General features: G+C 39.3%; 1 protein-coding gene across 1 annotated transcript in view; it reads left to right on the forward strand.

The window, feature by feature from the left end:
- Window positions 1–18,123: 18,123 nt before the first annotated feature.
- Window positions 18,124–21,418, forward strand: part of LOC132672485 (mitochondrial adenyl nucleotide antiporter SLC25A24) — a 61,001-nt gene continuing 57,706 nt past the window's right edge. Inside the window, exon 1 of the mRNA XM_078451607.1 lies at window positions 18,124–18,528. Coding sequence (XP_078307733.1) covers window positions 18,346–18,528 — 183 coding nt within the window. The 5' untranslated portion in view covers window positions 18,124–18,345. The remainder of the gene's footprint in view (window positions 18,529–21,418) is intronic.

Below are 21,418 nucleotides of genomic sequence, written 5' to 3' on the forward strand. Positions count from 1 at the left end.
TTTGACTCTAAATAGACTAAACATGTTTCTTTGTAATTTTTGCTTCTTTGTAAACTATAAGGTCATTGCAATTTATTGCAGCCCCACCAGGTTTTTTATATACTTTGTCTCATTTAATTCTCTGAAGATTTCTATAAAATAGATCACCACTGTTTCACAGATGAGACAGACTCAGGTAATTTATCCAAGAGGACACAGTAATTCAAATTGAGTTCTTCTGATAAAAAAATTAATGCTTTTTCCCCAATAGTATAATGATCTTAAGTCTTGGGGGACTGTCTCAGCCTCTTAGAACAATACTACATGAGACAGAATGAGGCTAAGCAGCTTATCATTTGTTCCAAGACAAATTTTTGTTTATAACATTTCCAGTCAGGAAATCTGTAAAGTTTGAAGAAAGTCTAGGAGTTTGAAATTCAAATCTTGCCAAGTTGACAGGGTTTGGATAAACTCCTTGGACTTCACATTAAAATCCCCAAAGAGCTGTGCCTTAAAAGTAAGCCTGGAACTTTAGGACTAAGGGCTAAAATAAACCTCCCCTAACAAAATGTAAAGACTGGTCCCCATAGACAGGATCAAGGTTATCTGACAATAATTTTAAATCATCAGAACAAAATGCATCATTTTTTAAAATTTTTTTATTTATTTTTGAGACAGAGAGAGACAGAGCATGAGCAGGGGAGGGGCAGAGACAGAGGAAGACACAGAATCCAAAGCAGGCTCCAGCCTCTGAGCTGTCGTGGGGCTAAAAGCCTGACGTGGGTCTCGAACTCACGGACTGTGAGATCATGACCTGAGCTGAAGCCAGACGCTTAACCTACTGAGCCACCCAGGCACCCCAAAAACACATCATTTTTTAGCAGACAGAACAAAATCCAGAATTGCATAAATGTATTACCAGTAATGACCAGTATACCAAAAAACAAAATACAAAAAAACACTGCAGGTAAAGAAGCAGGAAAGGATCATTCATAATCAAGAGGAAAAACTTGCGTATAGAAGCAGACTCACAGGCGACATAAGTGTTGGAATTAACAGAGGACAGCTACTATAAATAAGTTAAAGGATTTAAGGACGTCAAAGATGGAGAATTTTGGCAGAGAAATGAAAACTATGAAAGAACTAAATTGAAATTATAGCACTGAAAAATGTCTGGAAAAAGATGAACTGGATGCAGTTAATGGCAAATTAGAGATGACTGAAGGAAGAGCTAAAGGTAGGTCAGTAGCCATGATCTACTTTGAAGAACAGAAAAAATAATTGGTGGACAGATGAGCTTCAGTGGTCTGTGACATAATATTGAAAGATCTAACATACATGCAATTAAAGCCCAGGAGAAGAGGAGAGAGAAAGTAGGATATAAAAAAAAAAATATTTGAAGGAACAATGGTCATGAAAAATAGAGGTAGACTGAAGGTCAGGGAACTTTAAGCAAGATAAATACAAACCATACCTGAGCACATAACAGCGAAACCACCAAAAACCAAAGATAAATCTTGAAAGCATTCATAAAACTCTTCATTGATTTAACACTGGCTTCAAATTAAAACTCCAAACTGTTTTTCTCTCTTGTTGCTTTCTTGAGTTATGTCATTTCCCACTTCACATTTTCATGTTATCTAGTCATAATCTTCATTGTTTGGCTATCCCTTTTCCATTTTTTTATGTCTGTTTTATGGTCTTCCTTCACAGTTGTAATTGCTCTGTTATATTTTTTCTTTTTAAAATATATATATAGGAATATTAGCTTAGAATTTTCATCTACCTGCAGTAGGCATTTTGTGTGTGGGAGTTTTTATTTATAGGAAAATTGGTACTCTATTTTTTTCTTATACTGCCTTAATCTAGATGCTGAGCATATTCATTTTTATTAATCATAGTTGAATGAGATGGAAATTTCTGGATTAGAATTAGAAGTTTCTGTGGAGTTTGTTGGGAAGCCAGGATAGCTTTCCAAGCTTCATAGTTCAGGGAAACAAAACAGCTGCCTTTGTGGATATAGTCCTATCTCCCATGGTTCTCGGGACCCAGCCTAGTTTAGGGACCCTGGACTTCCACAGATTCTTTGTATGTTGCCATTACCAAGAAACACAGTAATCACCTTCCAGGAGGATGTACTTTTCAAAGTTGGTGGGAACTTTGTGAAATCTGCCCCTTCAGGGTTCCGTCTTCCAGCATTTTCTGAGCATTTCTCTTTGCCCTTCTCCACTGGTATCCTGTCAGACTTCAGTCTTGTTCACAATGGTTTCTTTTCCACATAGGATCCTCTCCTTATAGAATGTAACATTTGTGGAAATCTCTGAGATCTTCCACTGCCGGGCCCTCTGTTCTTCTCTAAGACATGCATCACAAACTCCTATGCAGGCTTCTTAGCGACCCTACCTTTGGTAGTGCTTATGCCCAGTTTTGAGTTTTCAGATTTTCCCTGTCTCCTGTATTCACTGAAATGTAGTTTGAGGGATTTTTCTTTCTCCTCCTATTTCTCTGGTTTCTAGAAGAAATAGTGCAATTCAGAATTTAGTTTCTACCTCATTCCAATGGAACCCAGAACTCTAAGTAAGACAAAATATATCCAATTGAATATTTAGATGATTTTCTTTGTAATTGAGATTTTGAAATAAGAGCTAAATTACACGAATGATGGCAGATGGTGGGAGCCAGGTTTCTCACTGCTAGGGGTGGGGGTGGTTACAGATAAACAAGAGCAGGAGGCTGGAATGATCCATGTGGTGAGGATTAGTGTTGGAGACCTCAGTAAGAACTCATGTTTATCTCAAAATATAGATATAGATGGTCACATATAGGGGATTTTTTGTAGTTAGGTGTATTTTACACAGGTTATTATACACATATTTCTTTGGTCAGTTGAGAGAATAACACCTAAAAGAACACTCCAGTGGCAACCAGCACACCTAATGCCCAGATCTTGGTTTGTGATATTCTCTAATAAAAGACTCCTTGGAGAAATAATTGATTCTAGGACTGAGGAAGTAAATATATATATGATGAGCTTGAAGCATCTTGTAGTGCCAGAAAGTAAGGAAGTGATCATAAATTCAAAACCAAAACCCACACACATACACACATTAATGGTGATATGTAAAAGGGACACAGGAGTTAGCTGAAAGAGCTCCCGATCAGCAAAAGTGGAACAATTTGAGCAATGAAATTAATGAAGGAGTGTTGAATTATAACCCAACATATAAAATAAATATCTGTAAGTCTGTACTGATGTAAACAAATGATTGAATAAATAAATCAATGGGAGAGAATAGACAGATATCCTGTGCAGAATTCTAAATAATAATGTAGATACTTCTCCTTCAACTCTCCACTCACTAAGTGTGGTGTAGGCATAGTAACTTCCAAAGAGTACAATATGGAAAGGGTTTGGAAAAAGAGTAGGTTTATTGGAGAAATCTAACAAACATGCCCCAGCCAGGTAAAGTCAATATGGGCCAAGTTATATTGATAATATATACTATTGACATAATGTTATGAGAATGGCTCTTTACCTCTGTTTCTTCCTTCCAAAACCCCATAATCCCATAATCATGAGAAAAACATCAGAGAAGTCTCACTTGAGAGACATTTTACAAAGTCCTTCATCAGTACTCCTCAGAACTGTCAAGGTCATCAAACACAAGGAGAGTCTGAGACACTGTCACAGCCAAGCAAGGAGGAGTCTAAGGAGACATGATGATTAAATGTAAAGTGGTATCTGGGGTGCAATTTTGGAAAAGAAAAGAGGCAGTATGTTAAAAACTAAGGAAATCTGAATAAAGTATGGATTTTGGTTAATAATGTATCAGTATTAATTAATTGTGACAAATACATCACACTAATTTAAGATGTTAATAATAGGGGGATGCTGGGCAAGGGGTACCTGGAAATTCTCTGTATTCACAATTTTCCTGCAAGTCTAAAACTATTCTAAAGTTAAACTTTTATTTACAAATTGTTTTTAAAATACCTCCACAAATTTCTAACTTGATCCCTAAGAGCTCCCTAGGAGATGGTATTATTCTCATTGAGAACCTACTGAACTGGTCCCATACTTCAAACTCTGATGTCTTACCTCTCTTTGCTCACTTAGAAAAATTGAAGGTAAGGTGGAATGCACAAACTTTTTAGGAATAGATAAGGACGTTGTCTCACTGCCATGGAGTTGGTGTGAAATATTTTCACTAGGTAATTTGGTTTGCTGCCCATTTTGTAATTATAATAATGATGATGATATTAATTACAGTAATAATATTGATGATAGTGATATTGGTAAACTCAAGAGGGAAATGGGGAAAAAGTTGGGCTTCTTGTTAAATCCTAATATTGAGAGTAATACGTGTTGGGGTGGGATTCTCAGACTTACTACTGGAAAGACAAGGAAAAACTGTCATTGGTGTGATTTTCCTATAAGCAATTAGTGTAGCTCATTTTCTTTGCTGCTTATAGTAGAAACTGGCCTCTTAGAACAGTGGTATTATTCTATTAGAATACACACCAGCCTCAGCATAATCTTTTTCTTAACAAAGATAGTTGATCTGTAATCAGACAATCCTTAAGAGAAGGGAAAGAATTTCCAACCTGACATATTCTTTCTGTATCTCCTTTAAAAGAACTATAATCACTGGACATAGCAGAAAGAGAGGGTTATAAAAAGTTCCTTGCTTCTATAAAAGCTATGAGTTCTGTGAATGACTAAAAGAAGACTTTTGTTAAGAAGACAAGACTGTCTGAAAATATCAAATTTTCCCTTATCAGTAGAAAAGTCAGATAAAGAGAACAGTATGCCATTAGAAAGTAGATTATGTCAGAGGAAAGACAAAAACCTCACCAGGAATGGATAGTGTAAATATACCATGAAGTAGTGGTGCAACAGACACATTATGAAACAGAAGGTGATGTAGAAGATTGCGTGTGAACAGCTTATACAGGTGATCCTAGAAAGATAAGCTTACCCTAATTTTTGTGGGCGTCTAATAAATTTTTAGGGCATCACGGTACTTTAGCCTACTATGAATTTGCTTTTGCAACAACATATGTTGCTTAATGCTTTTTCTTTTAATAGAAGTTCCTTTGGATTTTTGCTTGTAAATTGGACAGTTAATGCCAGATTATTGAACCTTCCAGAGGAAAATTTTTTCTCAAGTTTATGCATAGTATTGAGTTAGAGATGTCTAGCTCCCACAAAATATTCAATCTCCCCCTTTTTGTGGGAATGCAGCTAAACATTTCTCAGCATCCCTTGCAGTTACGGTAGACATGTGACTAAGTTCTTTCCAATGGAATGTGAACAGAAGTGACGTGTTCAATTTCTGGACCTGAAGGGAGATTTCCTGAAACTCTGCATGGAGGAGAGCTATCTGTGACCTGGAAGACCTGTATAGTACTATTATATGAATGAGAAATAACTACTTTTGAGTTTGAGCAATTACAGTTTTGGATGTATTTGTTAGAGTAACATAAAGTATCCTAATGTGAGACTCTTGTTGAGTAGTCAGTGAATGAAAGAAAAATCTTTCATAGGGCTTTTTTTTTAAAAAAAAATCTGACTATATACTGTTTACAAGGAGATATGCTTTCGACCAAAAGATAACAGCTAGGTTGAAAGTAAAGAAATGGATTGCTTCTTGGCCTTTTGGCTAAGATCAAGTGAATGCAAAGATGGAAAAAGATATATCCTGTAAATAATGATTATAAAGCTAGCATGATTATACTAATATCAGACAACATAGACTTCAAAACAAAAAAAATGTTACTAGAGATAAAAAGGGACATTTATAATAATAAATAGGTTAATCCATCAGGAAGTTATAATAATCAAAAACATATATGCACCTTACAACAGGGCCCCAAAAGATTTGAAGAAAAAACTGACAATTGAAAGGAGACAATTAATAATAATATTTAGACACTGTAATAGTCTCATTTTCATAAAGGATGTAACAACTAAGCAGAAGATCAACAGGAAATAAAACATTTGAGGAACACTATACACTAATATATATTAGACCTAATATATATGGAACACTCTACCCAACAGTAGGAGGCTATACCTTCTTCTTAAGTGCACATGAAACATTCTCCAGAATAAACCATATGCTAGGTCATAAAATAACCTCAATAAATTAAAAAGGATTAAAATCATACATAGTATGTTCTCTGATCTCAGTGCAGTGAAATCAGAAATTTCACTCCATTTGATAACAGACCATCCTGAATAATTTTGAAGAACAGAGTTTGAGGATTTATACTACTTGATTTTAAGACGACTGTAAAGCTACAGTAACAAGACAGGATGGGATTGGCATAAGGATAGGCATTCAGATTAATGAAACAAACTGGAGAGCCCAGGAACAGACCCGTGCATATGTGGTCAATTGAATTTTGATAGAAGTGCCAAGGTATCCAATGGGGGGAAAGGATAGTGTTTTCAACAAATGACTCTGGGACAACTGGATGTCCATATGGAGTAATACGAACTTTGATCCTCCTACCTTTCACAATTCACAAAAAGTTAGCTGGAATAGGTCATATCTTAATGTAAAAGTGGAAACACTACCATTCAAAGTATTGCATATTAAATTAAGACACCATTTTCATCTCTTAAATTGAGAAAGTTTCTGAAAGGGAACCTGGGTGAGTCAGTCTGTTGAGTGTCTGACTCTTGATTTCAGCTCAGATCATGATCCCAGGTTGTGGGATCAAGCTCCACGCTTTGTGTGGAGCCTGCTTAGGATTCTCTCTCCCTCTCTCTCTCCCACTCCCTCTGCCCGTCTCCCTGACTTACACACTCTCTCTAGAAAAATAAAAATTAAAAAAATTTGAGAAAGTTGATAATATTCTAATATTTAATTGCATTTTTAATTAAATAAAGCACTTGCATCTTTTAATTAAATAAAGCACTTTCATACACTACCTGTGGAAGTGTGTATTAGTCCAAACTTACTGGAGGGCAATTTGACAATACTTAGCAGAAGAAGAAAAAGCCATAACTGAGCAGTTTTACTTCTAGAAATTTATCCTAAGGAAATTATCATAGATATTAAAAAAGATTTATCTACTGGAGTGTTTATATTTTCTATTGTTTATAATAGCAAAGAATTGTAATGAATATGTATTCATGAAATCTTAGTTTAAATCTATAACACATTACAACATTAAGCAGTTCTTTGAAATGTTGATATAGGAGAATATTAATGACATGGGAAGATGTTTATACTAAATCATCTAGCAAAAGCAGTACTCAAAATATTATATGTAATTTGAGATTATTTTATTAAAGAAGAAATATGCAATAAAGCAGACATAGAAAGCAGAGTTGGTGCGGGTGGGAGAGAGAGAGAGTTTACTATATCTAAATTAAATCTCTGGACAGTGAGATCATGAGTATATTTTCCTCTGTGATTTTCTATATTTTTCATACAACAAATGCGTATCAGTTTTATAATCAGAAATGAAATTGCAGGGCTCCTGGGTGGCTCTGTCCATTGAGCGTCCGACTTCAGCTCAGGTTATAATCTTACAGTCTGTGGGTTTGGGCACTGCATCAGGCTCTCAGCTGTCAGGGTGGAGACTGCTTTGGACCCTCTGTCCCCCTCTGTCTATTGGCCCCTCCCCTGCTTGTGCTCTCTCTCCAAAATAAATAAACATTAAAAAAAATGAAATTACAAAAGTCATTTAAAAATAATGAGAGAAATTATAAAGGAGAGATTTTTTTTTCTTTTTTAAAAAATGTTTATCTGTTTTTGAGAGAGAGAGAGAGACAGAGCATGAGTGGGGGAGGAGCAGAGAGCAGGGACAGAGAATCTGAAGCAGGCTCCAGGATCTGTCAGCACAGAGCCTGATGTGGGGCTTGAACCCATGAACTGTGAGATTATGACCTGAGCTGAAGTTGTACGCTTAACCGACTGAGCCACACAGGCTCCCCAAAAATTTTTTTTAAGATTTTATTTTTTAAGTAATCTTCACACCCGATGTGGGACTCAAACCTACAACCCCGAGATCAAGAGTTGCACGCTCCACCAACTGAGCCAGTCAGGTGCCCCTATAAAGGAGAGAATTTTAAGGTGGCTGAAAAAATTCTAATACAACATAGGTGGCTAATGAAGCTCCTTTGTTTTTAAGATTAAATGCCTTCAACAGCCTTTAAACAATAAAAATATAAGAATAAAACAGGCATATTTTAATCCATTTTTTAAAACTTAGTAATTTTATTATAGTTGATTTCTCAGCCATCACGTCTTGTCTCATAAATAACCTTTGTTCTAGGAAGAGTTTGGTAAAAAAGTGCTCATAATGTTGTATATATATACTCACCCTATCAGGTCACAAAGGAAAAAAAAAAAGCAACCAAGAAGTCTGTGCAAGATGTTGCGTGGGCAGTGGGAAGTTCTTCCGAGATTTAACAAATAAATTTGGCTAAAGAAAATTCAGACAGGTGCACATCATGGCCAGCCTTACTCCATTCATTCATGTGCACTCTGGATTACTGCAGGCAAGTCATAATTAGATTGATGATGATTTGTATAACCCAAATACATGTTTTTAATTCAATGATAAAATAAAAAAGAATGGTCTCCATTTTCTACTTTGGGTTTTTATTGGTAGCAGTGTTAGGCTTTTAGACCAATAAACTTATTTTTTAAGCAAGCATTTCTGGTTTGAATTTTTTCAGAGAGGATATAATGGCTTTTAGTGCTGTAGTATATCCCAATTTGTGATGATGATGTACGGTCCCAAACAAAATATGGTTGCCTCCAAGATAATTCTTCTGTCTGCAGAAGAAGGGATGATAAGATATTGCTCTCCTCCTCCAGTAACAATATTTTGGAATTAATGAAGTGCTTTATAGTGTATTATCTCACGATTCTTCCAATATCCCTTAGAGAAAGGCAGAAAAAGTATTACTAATCCAGACTTGTCCACAAAGAAACCGGAGTTCAGAGATTTTAGGTAAGTTTGCTGGAAATTAAAAATGTCTAGGAAGGACCTGGGAACTAAGGTGGTGTCTAGAAAGGACATGATTGTTGGGACCAGATCTATAGGAACATGAATCATGACTGTCATTTGGAAAAGTCACTCAATCTTTTTTTTTTTTTAATGAAATTTATTGTCAAATTGGTTTCCATACAACATTCAGTGCTCATCCCAACAGGTGCCCTCCTCAATGCCCATCACCCACTTTCTCCTCCCCCTCACCCCCCATCAACCCTCAGTTTGTTTTCAGTATTTAAGAGTCTCTTATGGTTTGCCTCCGTCCCTCTCTGTAACTTTTATTTTCCCTTCCCCTCCCCCCTGGTCTTCTGTTGAGTTTCTCAGGATCCACATGAGTGAAAACATTTGGTATCTGTCAGAAAGTCACTCAATCTTGCTGATAGTTTTCACATATGTAAAAAAAGGGTTTTGGAACACCTGGGTGGCTCAGTCGGCTAAGCATTTGACTCTTGATCTCAGTTAAGGTCATGAGCTCATGGTTCATGGTTTGAGCCCCAGGTCAGGCTCTGCACTAACAGTGTGGAGCCTGCTTGGGATTCTCTCTCTCTCTCTTTGTCTCTCCCCTCTCCCTCTGCCCCTCCCCTGCTCACATACACACATACGCACACTCTAAATAAATATTGAAAAGGGGGGGTCATTAATTCCTACTTTGGAAGATTGTTAGGAGACTTAAATGAGAATAATGTAAGTAGATTATCTGGAATTTAGGATGTTACTCTAACAGCTGTATTCATTCATTTCTCTTAAATATCTCTATATTTACTGAGACCCTTGCAGCTGAGTATTTTAAGTAGGAAAACAAACATAACTTATGGGATGGAATTACTAAGCCATTTAACTGTGTTTCCCAGAGTCACTTTGACTTTATTTCGTGTGGGGCTGGTGCTTGCTCTACATGAAATTTGGGGCAAGGCCCACAGCTTTCCTGATTGCTTCAGTTAACAAAAGGTTCTTCAAAAAAATAATTAATATGCTGGGTGCAGTGCAGTCATCACAACTGCGATCTCGAAGGTAAAGAACTTCTCCCTCTGCCTTTGCTAAGGCCTTCTGCAATGAGGGGGCTGGGCGTGTTTGGCTTCTCTCTTTTCCCCTTCCAGGATTCTTTCTCTAGCCTGTGAACAGGATAGAAAGGAGAGGAAAAGGCCAGGAGGCCGGTTCTTCTGTGACTAACATGCTGACAGGAGCTGCACTGAGTTCCCTGCCCTGACATCTTTCTTTAATGGGGCTCTTTCGTGGCTTCCGTGGAGACTTCCTATCCCACCCAGTCACTAGGAAACTCTATTCTGTAGTTTCTTGTTGGGTATCATGCACTCTCCCTGGCTGGTCAGTTATATTTCCTTCCTTCATCTCTACACAACTGATGATGTCTCTACTTTTTTTTTCCTACTGAAGTTTATCTCTGAATTTAGACAGCCCTTCAGCCCTTTTAGACAGGACCCAAGACAACACAGTCCTTCCCTGGGGCACCTTGCACAGCTCACATCTGATACAGAAGAAACATTCATACATTCTTTGTTTCAACAGACTGTGTAACTTTCCTAAGGCAGCAACTTCTCTTTCACTTTATTGGTGATAACAGTCAGCAAACATTCTGTAACCGTAACTCTGTCCACAGTCCATCAGTCCTCAAAACTCGTGTCAGATTTTCAGGGAGTCTCACTAAAGCTCTTTGCTCTAAGCTGGAGATGAGGGGCACGTACCTCTTCCCCCAGGTGGAAGGTGGGGCTGGGTAGAGGAGGGGACTCAATGCAGCAGCAGCTCTTTCCAAATATCCTCTTCTAATGCAATCCCTTTTACCCTCAGTATCGGTGAGGGTTCTCACTTACCGCCATGACTTCCTTTGAAAATTCTGCATTATGGTCGTGCATATCATTTTGAAATAGGTTATCCGTGGTCTTGGTATCTTAATCTAAAATTCTACTTAACTGCCTGTTCATTCTGCATTACCTTATATAAAATTTGTGTTCCTATATGTTGAGTATGAATTTAGCTTTTGTTAATTGAATCTCATCTTGTCGTTGACTTGAATAATAGTTTCAGAGATACTTTATTGTTTTTATCTGATTTGTTTTTAAGTGGAACTGACTTTTGGATGTTTGACAAATTAGATAGAATCTGATATACTGAAGCCCAAAGCAATTACATTTAATAAAGAAACTCTATCTGTACATCTATATCCTCTTCCAGAAAATGCCCTTCTCCCTTTTCCTTTTATCTGGTTTCCCTGGGAACTGCAGAGCATTGACATAATCCTGGGACCATGGCTAATTATTCCAGCAGTGAGCGCCTAACCCCAAGAGGAGTCCGGCATGAAGACTTGGAGACTTTGTATCAGAGAGTGTTAGCAAAGATTCTCTCTGGCGCCTGAGGGGGCATGACATAAAACTGAGAGCTGTTGCAAGCATGCTTTCTACCACGTGTAGAACACAGAGGTGAACTGTGGGAAAAGATGGAAACAAGAGCTCAGATGGGAGCAGAGAACGTGAGAGAATCTCAAGGCTACTCCAATTCGGGGTTCTCATTTCACCCCAGCTCCAGCTGTAGTCCTTTCTCCTATTGCTAAGTTAACGCAAGTGGGATTTCTGGCATTTTGACTCCCCAAACGCTATTTCCTGATAGACTTCTAAGGTGTCTTGGTAAAAAAAATTGTTTTGAAAACAGAAAATATAAAAATTAAGTTTTAATATGACTATAAATTTATTGTATATACACACACAAGTATTATAGTGCCTTATATAGAGCCAACATCTAGGAGACCTTTGAAGCTGTACAGTCATAAAAAGGAAGGGTTAAGTAAAATCAACAACAACAAAAATGTATCAATACTGTAACAACTTTAAAAAGTGGGACACTTAAAAAAAATTCCATAAAAGTCAAATCATTTTGGACAGCTAATTTTGCATAAAGACCTGATCAAAGGCAGTGAGAAACATGAAAAAAAAAAAAAGTGGTACACTTTGGCAGCAGAAGATGTCAAGGGTTACAAAAAGAATTTTAACCATCTTTTGGCCTTTTTTGGAGCACATTATCTAATTTGGAGTTACATTATCTACTTCAGGGCTTAAGTAGATGATGGAGTCACTGAGAAATCATTCACAAGGATTATAAAGTTCCAGACTCCAGAGGAACCTTAGATTTTGTTATTGACAGAGGAAGTATGCCGATGTGATGCATTGTTTTTGCAATATATAAAATAACTTTTAAAGGTAAATGTATTATAGTTCTGTTGATTTACTTTAGTTTTGTTAGAGTGCAGGAATGGATATAGACAGTATTTTTTTTAATGGAAAGAAAGTATATTGTTACACCCAGGTTTTAAATAACATTTCAGTTTGTATCTTTTGTTAGTGTAGTTTAGGTATCTATAACTATATTGATGACCAAAAAAGAAAGACCCACTTTTCTTCCTTTCCCTGGATCCCCTTCTGCTTTCACTCCCCCACTCCAGCTTCTATTTAGCTCTGACTGTCCTTCATCTTTAGGTAACAGCACCCTCTATTGAGATGTTAGCAACATTACATGGTGGCCATTTTCCCCAATGCTGGCTTTTTCTTTGGGAGAACAACACTGAAAATGTACTCAAGAGATGAACTTTCTGCAAATTGAATTGCTCTCAAACTCTTTGAAACTTACTACAAAGATACAAGTACAGTCACATTAGTACAAATATACAAGTGATCATGAGTTTGAAGACATCACAAAGACGTATGCAAACTTTAATGTAAGGCATCAAAAATTTGAATATATATATATATATATATATATATATATATATATATATATATATATAGCAAAAAGGCATGAAAGAAAAAAACCAGCAAAAATTTATGTTTTAAAAATGAGTGATGGGGGCACCTGGGTGGCTCAGTCGGTTAAGCGTCCGACTTTGGTTCAGGTCATGAGCTCAAGTGTGTGTGTTCCAGCCCTGCGTCTGGCTTTGCTGACAGCTTCAGAGCTTGGAGTCTGCTTCATATTCTGTGTTTCCCTCTCTTTCTGCCTCTCCCCCACTTGTGCTCTGTCTCTGTCTCTCTCTCAAAAAAAAATTTTTTTTAAATGAGTGATGAACGTTTTAAAATGGGAAAATGTGCATTGGAAATTTCTCTCTGCACAGCATAACTAAATTTTTTTTTAATGTTTATTTATTTTTGACAGAGAGAGAGACAGAGCATGAGCGGGGGAGGGGCAGAGAGAGAGAGGGAGACACAGAATCCAGAGCAGGCTCCAGGCTCTGAGCTGTCAGCACAGACCCCGATGTGGGGCTCAAACTCACAGACTGTGAGATCATGACCTGAGCTGAAGTCGGATGCCCAACTGACTGAGCCACCCAGACACCTCTGCACAGCATAACTTTAAAAATAAATGCCAGGGGAGCAATTTTTTAAATTGTTTTTATAGATTCTTAATTTTATTGTTATTTATACAACCCAAACTTCTTCTAGCTGCAGAACCCCAGAGGTATGATTATTTCCTGTTTCCTCTGACTAAACTGTATGCCCTATGAGAACAAAGACCTCTTTATATTTCTGTATCCAAGAATATTTAAAACCGTGCGTTCGCACCAATACCACTAATTCAAATGCAACACTGTAGGGTTCATTCTAGCTTTCTCTTTTGCATGTTTCTAACTCCTTTCTCTGAGAGCAGGAAGCCTAGCTCTTACTATCCTCAATATATTTATTTACTTGCTCAAGCCCCTTATATGTAACCAGCCTCCCAACCCAGGAGGCTGCTGCCCTGCCCATCTTCTTTCCCTGAGCTCTGACCCGTTCTGGGCAGCTTTCCTCAAGCCCGCCTAATGACGTTTAACTGGTGATGAAGGAAGGGAGGGAGGGAGGGAGGAAGAGAGGATGGAAGGGAAGGAGGGGAGAGAGATGGTGGCTTTACAAGCAAAAATATATAGAATATTGATCTAATTTTCATAATTATTGATTCCTTAATAGATGTGCTTTTTTTTTCATTTTAAATCTATCAGCCTTCAGAACAAAATTTACATAAATTTTCACAAACTGAAGACATTCTTAACACAGTCTTTTACATAGTTATTTTCAAAGTAGTGAGGGATGTGGTTTTGAAGCCAGTTTGAACTTGACACAACTGTATTGAAATGGGAAGTATTTACACGATTTAGTAATGATGTCAAACTTCCAGTAATTAAGTGCCATGTCTGCATTTACTTTTTTGGGTGGTTAGGGGTAGTGGATGATGAGGGGTAGTGAGCAAGACACAGAATTCTCCTGGTTATCTGGATTTCTGTCTCGTACATGACTTGGAAAATCTCAAGGGAATATTCACGTAGCTTAGATAGAGTTAAAACTTAAAATGATTCTTGTCTCTCTAAAGACTACCTGGATATTCAAGGTTAAAATACATATGATAAAACTAGCTTTCTGGTGATGGTGATGGCTTTACCCTGAACCAAATGAATTCTCTTACATAGCCCACTTTGTAATTCCTTAAATTTGAGACAGCAGTGAACAGAATTTTGACACAGAGTTATTCCTTGTAGAGAGGCTGAGACTGGTTTTCTTAGCACCCACAGTAACTGCATGGTCCAGTAGGTAAAAAGGGTAAACTTGTTTACCAGCTAAAACTATGAACATCTAGAATGATCATTCAAGGGGATTCTTCCTAACTACAAGGTAGGTGCTGAAAAAGGTCTTTGAAGACCAAAATAGATGAAATTTATAAAGTTTGAAGGTCGTCCTAATGGAAGATGGTAGTGCTTAAGAAAGCTAGAAACTGGAAAAATACAGAGGCAAGCTGAATTGGGCTGAACCCTCAACTTCTGTCCTGACCACAGAAATGAATTGGGTTAAGGACATCTGAGTTCAGGGTTTCTCCTTTTGATCTCTGTCGGAGCTACTTGTCTTTGGGAATTATCAACATAAAAATGGGTAGGGATGCTGTCTCTCGTGCGTGTGTTTAAATGTCTATGTAAAATTTTATTCTCTCATGCAGGAAGTTGTATTGTTAATTTTACCTTTATTCTGTATGGTAACAGTGTTTTCTTTCTTTCTCTTTCTTTCTTTCTTTCTTTCTTTCGAGAGAGACAGAGTGCAATTGGCGGGGTGGGGGCAGGGAGCAGAGAGACAGGGAGACACGGAATCTGAAGCAGGCTCCAGTTCTGAGCTGTCAGCACAGAGCCTGACGTGGGGCTTGAACTCACGAACCATGAGATCATTACCTGAGGTGAAGCTGGACGCTCAACCAACTAAGCCACCCAGGTCCCCCAAGTAACAGTGTTTTCTTAAAAAAATTTTTTTTATGTTTTATTTTTTGTATTTGAGAAAGAGAGACAGAGAGTGAATAGGGGAGAGGAAGAGAGACAGAAACAGAATCTGAAACAGGCTCCAGGCTCCCAGCTGTCAGCACAGAGCCCCACGCGGGGCTCGAACTCATGAACCGTGAGATCATGACCTGAGCTGATGTCGGACACTTGACTGACTGAGCCACCCAGGCGCCCCAACAGTGTTTTCTTAATCCATTGTGGATACATAAACCATTGTGAAATACAGTAAAAATGATTTGTTAGAGAATTAAAATTAAAAAGACAATACAGGAGTCATTATTAGACTCAACAAATATAAAAGTACTCTATCAAAACTGCTATAATGTTTCTGGATGCTTCCTCTTAATCTCTGACTAAACTTGTTGTGAACAGGGAAGAGCTTGTAGTCTGGCACTAGTGTGCAAACCGCACTTTGAGTGGCATTACTTTATACCAGCAAAGCTTCTCAAACTTTGATGTAGGAAAGGATCACTGGGGCTTTTGCATAAGTGCAACTCTGAGGTGGTCCTGAGACTGTATTTCCTAATAAGCTCCCGAGTGATACTGATGCTGCTGGTCTGCAACCATACTTTTGTGTAATAAGTCACAAACTTGTTTTGATTTTCACAGTGATATTTTGAACTAAGGATTCTTATTCTGTTTTACTTATGTTTAAGTCAGATATTACAGTCAGATTTAATGAGGTATAATTTCCACAGAGTGAAAGTAAACCTTTTTAGTATACACTGCTGTGCATTTTAACAAAGTGACAGTTGTGTAACCACCACCAGAATCAAAACCTAAGCAGCTCCGTTACCCCCAGAAGCTCCCTTATGCTGTTACATAGTCAACACCTCCCACGCCCCAGCCCCTGGAAACCCTGGTCTGTTTTCTGTCCCTATAGTTTTGCCTTTTCCAGAATGCCATATAGCGTGTTATATGGTGTAGTGAGACACTCCTTGTTATCACTGTGTTCCACTGTATGAATGCAACACAGATCGCTCATCCATTCACTCATTTAAGGACACTTTGCTTGTTCTTGGGTTTGGATGATCATGAATAAAACTGCTCTAAACTTTCTTGTACAAGGCTTTGTGTTTAAAAAATTTTTTCTCAAAGTTTTGACAGTTAATTCCTCTAGTTACTACAAAAAAAGAAAAAAGAAAAAAACATTTAAGTCTGGGAGGACTATTTCAAGCAGCCTCTCTTCGAGTACAGTGTATCCACAGTGGTGGTTAAAAGAGGTTTTTAAGGACAGATAGAAAATTTGATGTGGTTAGAAGGCATTTCCAAAGGAAGAGGATAATTGATAACAAGATTGGAATTCAGAAGTAGTATGAAGAGATTGGTCTCACAATGATGTAACTAAACAGGCAGTCCTCAATTTACAAACTCTAGATTCGCCTGTGCCTTCGATATATAAAATGGCATGAGGGGAAGTGATTTCTGGGTCTGAGTTCCTGGGTTTTGTTGGAAGAACTAGTCTTTGTTTAGTTATTCAGAGGATGTGGGGAAAGCCTTATAAGTACAGAGTTATAGCTCCTGCAGATAAGAGGAATGAAACAACAGTTTCTATTAAGTGGCTGGTGGATGAACAGGGAATTATTACAATTGGTGAATCTCATTTTATTGGCACTTGAGAGTATTAAGACCTTTCCCATACAATGTAAAACCCTGTTGCTATGAGGCAGATATTCATACTCTCATGTTACTGATGAGAGGCTGATAGAGAAGCTATGCCACATTTCCAAGTTTGCACAGCAGAAGAATTAGGACCCTGCCACTTTCTCTCTATCCCCCGTGTTCCTTGTCTTATTCCATGTTATGAAGGAAGCCCTAAGCCATGTAGCTGTACCCCTCTTGAAAGAGAGGGGCCTGAGGTCCTCCTGGTAAGTGCTGCTGGCAAATGCTCCCTATGATTTGTCAGGGTCAGATCTTACTAAGCTGTAGAGCAAAGTAGTCCCTCTTTTTACCACTGCCCACCTGGATGAACATGGATCTTTTCTGCCAAAGACCCTTGAGTTTCTCCTTTTTTTTTTTTTTACCCCCAGTTGTATTGAGACATAATTGACATGTAATACTGTATTAGTTTTAGGTGTTGTTTGTTTTTTTAAATTGCTTTCAGCTTTAACTTGTTTCTTTTTTTAAATAAATTTTTAATGTTTATTTTGAAGAGAGAGCGAGTGGGGGAGGGGCAGAGAGGGAGGGAGACAGGAGACAGAGGATCCGAAGCAGGCTCCGTGCTGTTGTCGCAGAGCCCATCGCAGGGGCTCCATCCCATGAACCCGTCTGATCCTGACCTCAGCCAAACTCAACAGTGGGGCGCTGAAAGTACTGTGCCACCCAGGCGCCCCCTTAACTTCTCTGTTTCTTAAAGAATTCCCATCCCAGGTGTGCAAACACCCAACTTCCTCCTTTTTGTTAATGGAAAACAGGCCTGGAAGTGTAGTATCTGTGGAGCCACACGAAAAAGTCAGATATTTGGGCCGACCGACATGGCTCACTTTCCATGCAGAGAGGACTACCTCCGGGCAGCTTGCTGAAACTCCCAAGCTGTTAGGGAAAGGGGGCGTGAAGTTAACCTGAGCTTCGAACGTCCTCTCCCCCCGCCCCAGCAATTAACCTGCGGATGCTAAAACCCCCCCCAGCCTCTGGGGGCTTGCTCCTCGAACTTGCCTCTCTGACAGCTCCACTGGGCGCGAGCAGACCTCCTCCTCCCCGTACCACCCTCCCCCCCTTTCCCCAGCCCCGGTCCCACCGCCCCTCCGGAGACCCAAGGCAGCCCGTTCACTTCCTGCTCCGCTCTAGGCAGCGCTAGGCCCGCCCCTCCACGCCTCTAAGGGAGGCCGGCGCCGGGCGAGCTCCTCCCCGAGCAGCAGCTGGAGCGGCCACTCCCTGCGCGCCAAGCCGGGCTGGGCTGGGGTCTTTGCTCCTGCGCCCTGCACCCGGCGGGCTCCTCGCAGCCAGGCGGCGGCCGGGGCGCTGGTCCTCGTCGCACCCGCCACCCCCCAAGTGACTCCCCAAGTGACTCGCTGCCCCGGTGACTCCCCTGGGCTGCGCCGCCCCGCGCCTCCGGGACCATGCTGCGTTGGCTGCGGGGCTTCGTGCTGCCCGCGGCGGCCTGCCAGGACGCGGCGCCGCCGACGCGCTTCGAGACCCTCTTCCAGAAGCTGGATCGCAACGGGGACGGCGTGGTGGACATCGGCGAGCTGCAGGAGGGGCTCAAGGGCCTGGGCGTCGCCCTGGGCCAGGATGGCGAGGAGGTGGGTGGCTGCTGGGCGCAGCGGGAGGGCCGGGAGGGCTGCGGAGATTCTGGGTGCGGGCTGCAAGGAAGGCGGAACTGTGCGGCTTCCAGCCGGCGATCGGGTGCCGAAGCTCGGGAATGGGGCGCGGGGCCAGGGTCCCCCGGGACCGGTGCTCGTCACCTGAAAGCCTCCTGGTATTTTTCCAAAGGAAGTTAGCGCAGCGAACACTGTGGCCCGCTCTAACGATTTAAAACGTCTGTACCGCAGTACTTTTGTGTGAATGCATCCCGGCTCCTTCACCTGCCTTTTTGCAAAATTTAATCATAAAGAATTTTTTTTTTTAGCTCTCATTAAGTTTTTTGTTTATTTAGGGTTTTTGTTGTTGTTTGTTTTTCAAGTTCTCAGACTTACGTGGGCTCCAGGTTCTGTAAAAAAGGCTCACACTTTGTAACACTCAGAAGCTGCTTTGTTACACCAGCTAGTTTTGTCTAGTATTTCAGAACTTGTGAAAACCAACCAACCGTGTGTTTCCTGCCAGCTAACTGTTGAGGAGAGGCAACATTCCCTTGTTTAAGACCTTCTTAATGTCCTCAGTACATATATTGACCTAAAGGGTTGGCCTGTCGCTGAGCAGTTTCAACTCCTATGAGTCATTTTGATTGTGCCTCTGAAGTTCAGCCCCCTTAGCGAGGTGGGGATACTTGGAACCTCGCCAACCGCTCCGAAACGTAAGAGGACACTTCGACATTCCCTATCCCAAGAGGGAAGGTGATTAAACCATAAGAGCCAACAACTGCTTCACAGTTACATTTTAAGCTACTCGTTCAATGTCTTTAGTAGTTCCAGGCCCCCCCGTTAGTTTACTATTTCTTACCGAGGTCAGGCTTATTAGTAAGTTACAATTTTTAGAAAACTGTCTATTTTGTCCAAGGTTCATAATATTCACTTACAGTTTTTAAAAAGTTCTGACTATGTGTCATTAACTTGCTCAATTTCATTTCTGATATTGATCTCCACCCCCCTCCTTCAATTTTGTCAAAGATTTTTCTTATTTATACTTTGAAAGAATGAACGTTTGGTACTTTTTGCTGATGGTTTCTTTGTTATTTTTTTCCCATTAATTTGTGTCTTTCCTTCTGCTTTCTTGGGGCTTACTCATCTGCTCTTTTTCTAATTTTTTCAGTTGAATGCTTGATGACTTAATTTTGAACTACAGTATCCCTTTAATCACTTTTTTTAGCTGCATCCCACAAATTTGTATTTTTGTTATTTAGTTCCAAGTATTTTCTAATTTCCAATGTGATTGCATCATTAACCCATGAATTATTTATTAATTTTTAAATTTTTTAATTTTTTTGAGCGAGAGAGAGAGAGTGTGTGTATGTGAGTGGGAGAGGGGCAGAGAGGGAGGGAAACACAGAATCCGAAGCAGGCTCCAGGCTCTGAGCTGTCAGCACAGAGCCTAATGCGGGGTTCGAACCCAAGAACCATGAGATCATGACCTGAGCTGAAGCTGGACACTTAACCAACTGAGCCACCCAGGTGCCCCAGACCCATGAATTATTTAAATGTGTGCTTTAAATTTCCAAAGATACACTTTTTTGGTTGGTTCTTTGAAAATATCAGTAAAATAGACAAACCTCTGGTAAGGTTGATTAAGAAAATAAGAACTTAAAATCAGAAATAAAAAATACCTTTAGTTTTCCAGAGTTTATATATGAACAAATTATAAAGTAAGTTGTATAAAATTATGTGAATGCAAACATAGAATAGGATGGCATATATTTATCGCTATCACACACACACATATATTATACATAAGCATAAAATGTATTTTATGCATACATATACACATATACAGTATTACTCCCTGTGCTTATGCTAGATATTATTAACTATTCCCAGCACTCTTTTTTGACTTTTTTAAAAAATATTTATTTATTTTTGAGAGAGAGACAGAGCGTGAGTGAGGGAGGGGGTAGACACAGAATCTGAAGCGGACTCCAGGCTTTGAGCTGTCAGCACAGAGCCCAATGTGGGGCTTGAACTCATAGACTGAGATCATGACCTGAGACAAAGTCCAGCACTTAACTGACTGAACCACCCAGGTGCCCCTTGACTTCTTCAATAAAATGTTAATAATGGTAGTGGCACTTGGGTGACTCAGTCAGTTAAACTCTGACTTGGATTCAGCTTGAGTCATGATCTCATGGCTCATGAATTCAAGCCCCTTATTGGGCTCTACACTGACAGTGTGGAGCCTGCTTGGGATTCTCTTTCCCTTTCTCTTTACCCTTACCCTGCTTGCACACTCTCAAAATAAATAAACTTTTAAAAAAAGGTCAATAATGGTTATTTATGGATGACTGGAGTTAAATTACCTTTTTACTTTTTTCTTCACAATTTTTGTATTCAATTTTTAAAAATAATTGCATATTATTATGATTAGGGGGAAAAAGAGGTTTTTGTTTTGTTTTTATAAGTATCACCTCCTCTGAGATGAGCCTTTTTGGACCACCCTCTATAGAAGAGTTGATCACACCCTACTATGTGTAAGTCATTTGTCTCACATGTCACTACTGTTATCATTTTCAAAAGGTATTATTTTCAGTTACTGCCTGTGCCCTCCAATAAGACCAACCATCTCGAAGATGAGGGTCATGTCTTAGTCACCTAAACACTGTAATACAAAAATATTTAGGCCTGTGATTTGAAACAGCCTAAACAAGGCAGAGGCCCATTTGAGATAATTGCAGAAAAAAAAGATAAAATTTAAGGGTAAAGCAGTTGTTAGTACTTGTATTTCCAGCCTATGTAGGACAAGATAACCAAAAATCCTCCTATTGCAAGATACAAAGAAATCCTGGATAAAATAAGAGAAACATCTTTTTTTTTCTAAATGAAGACT

This window comes from Panthera onca, chromosome C1, assembly GCF_046562875.1.
Source record: "Panthera onca isolate mPanOnc1 chromosome C1, mPanOnc1 haplotype 2, whole genome shotgun sequence".
In the NCBI taxonomy this organism is placed as follows: Eukaryota; Metazoa; Chordata; class Mammalia; order Carnivora; family Felidae; genus Panthera; species Panthera onca.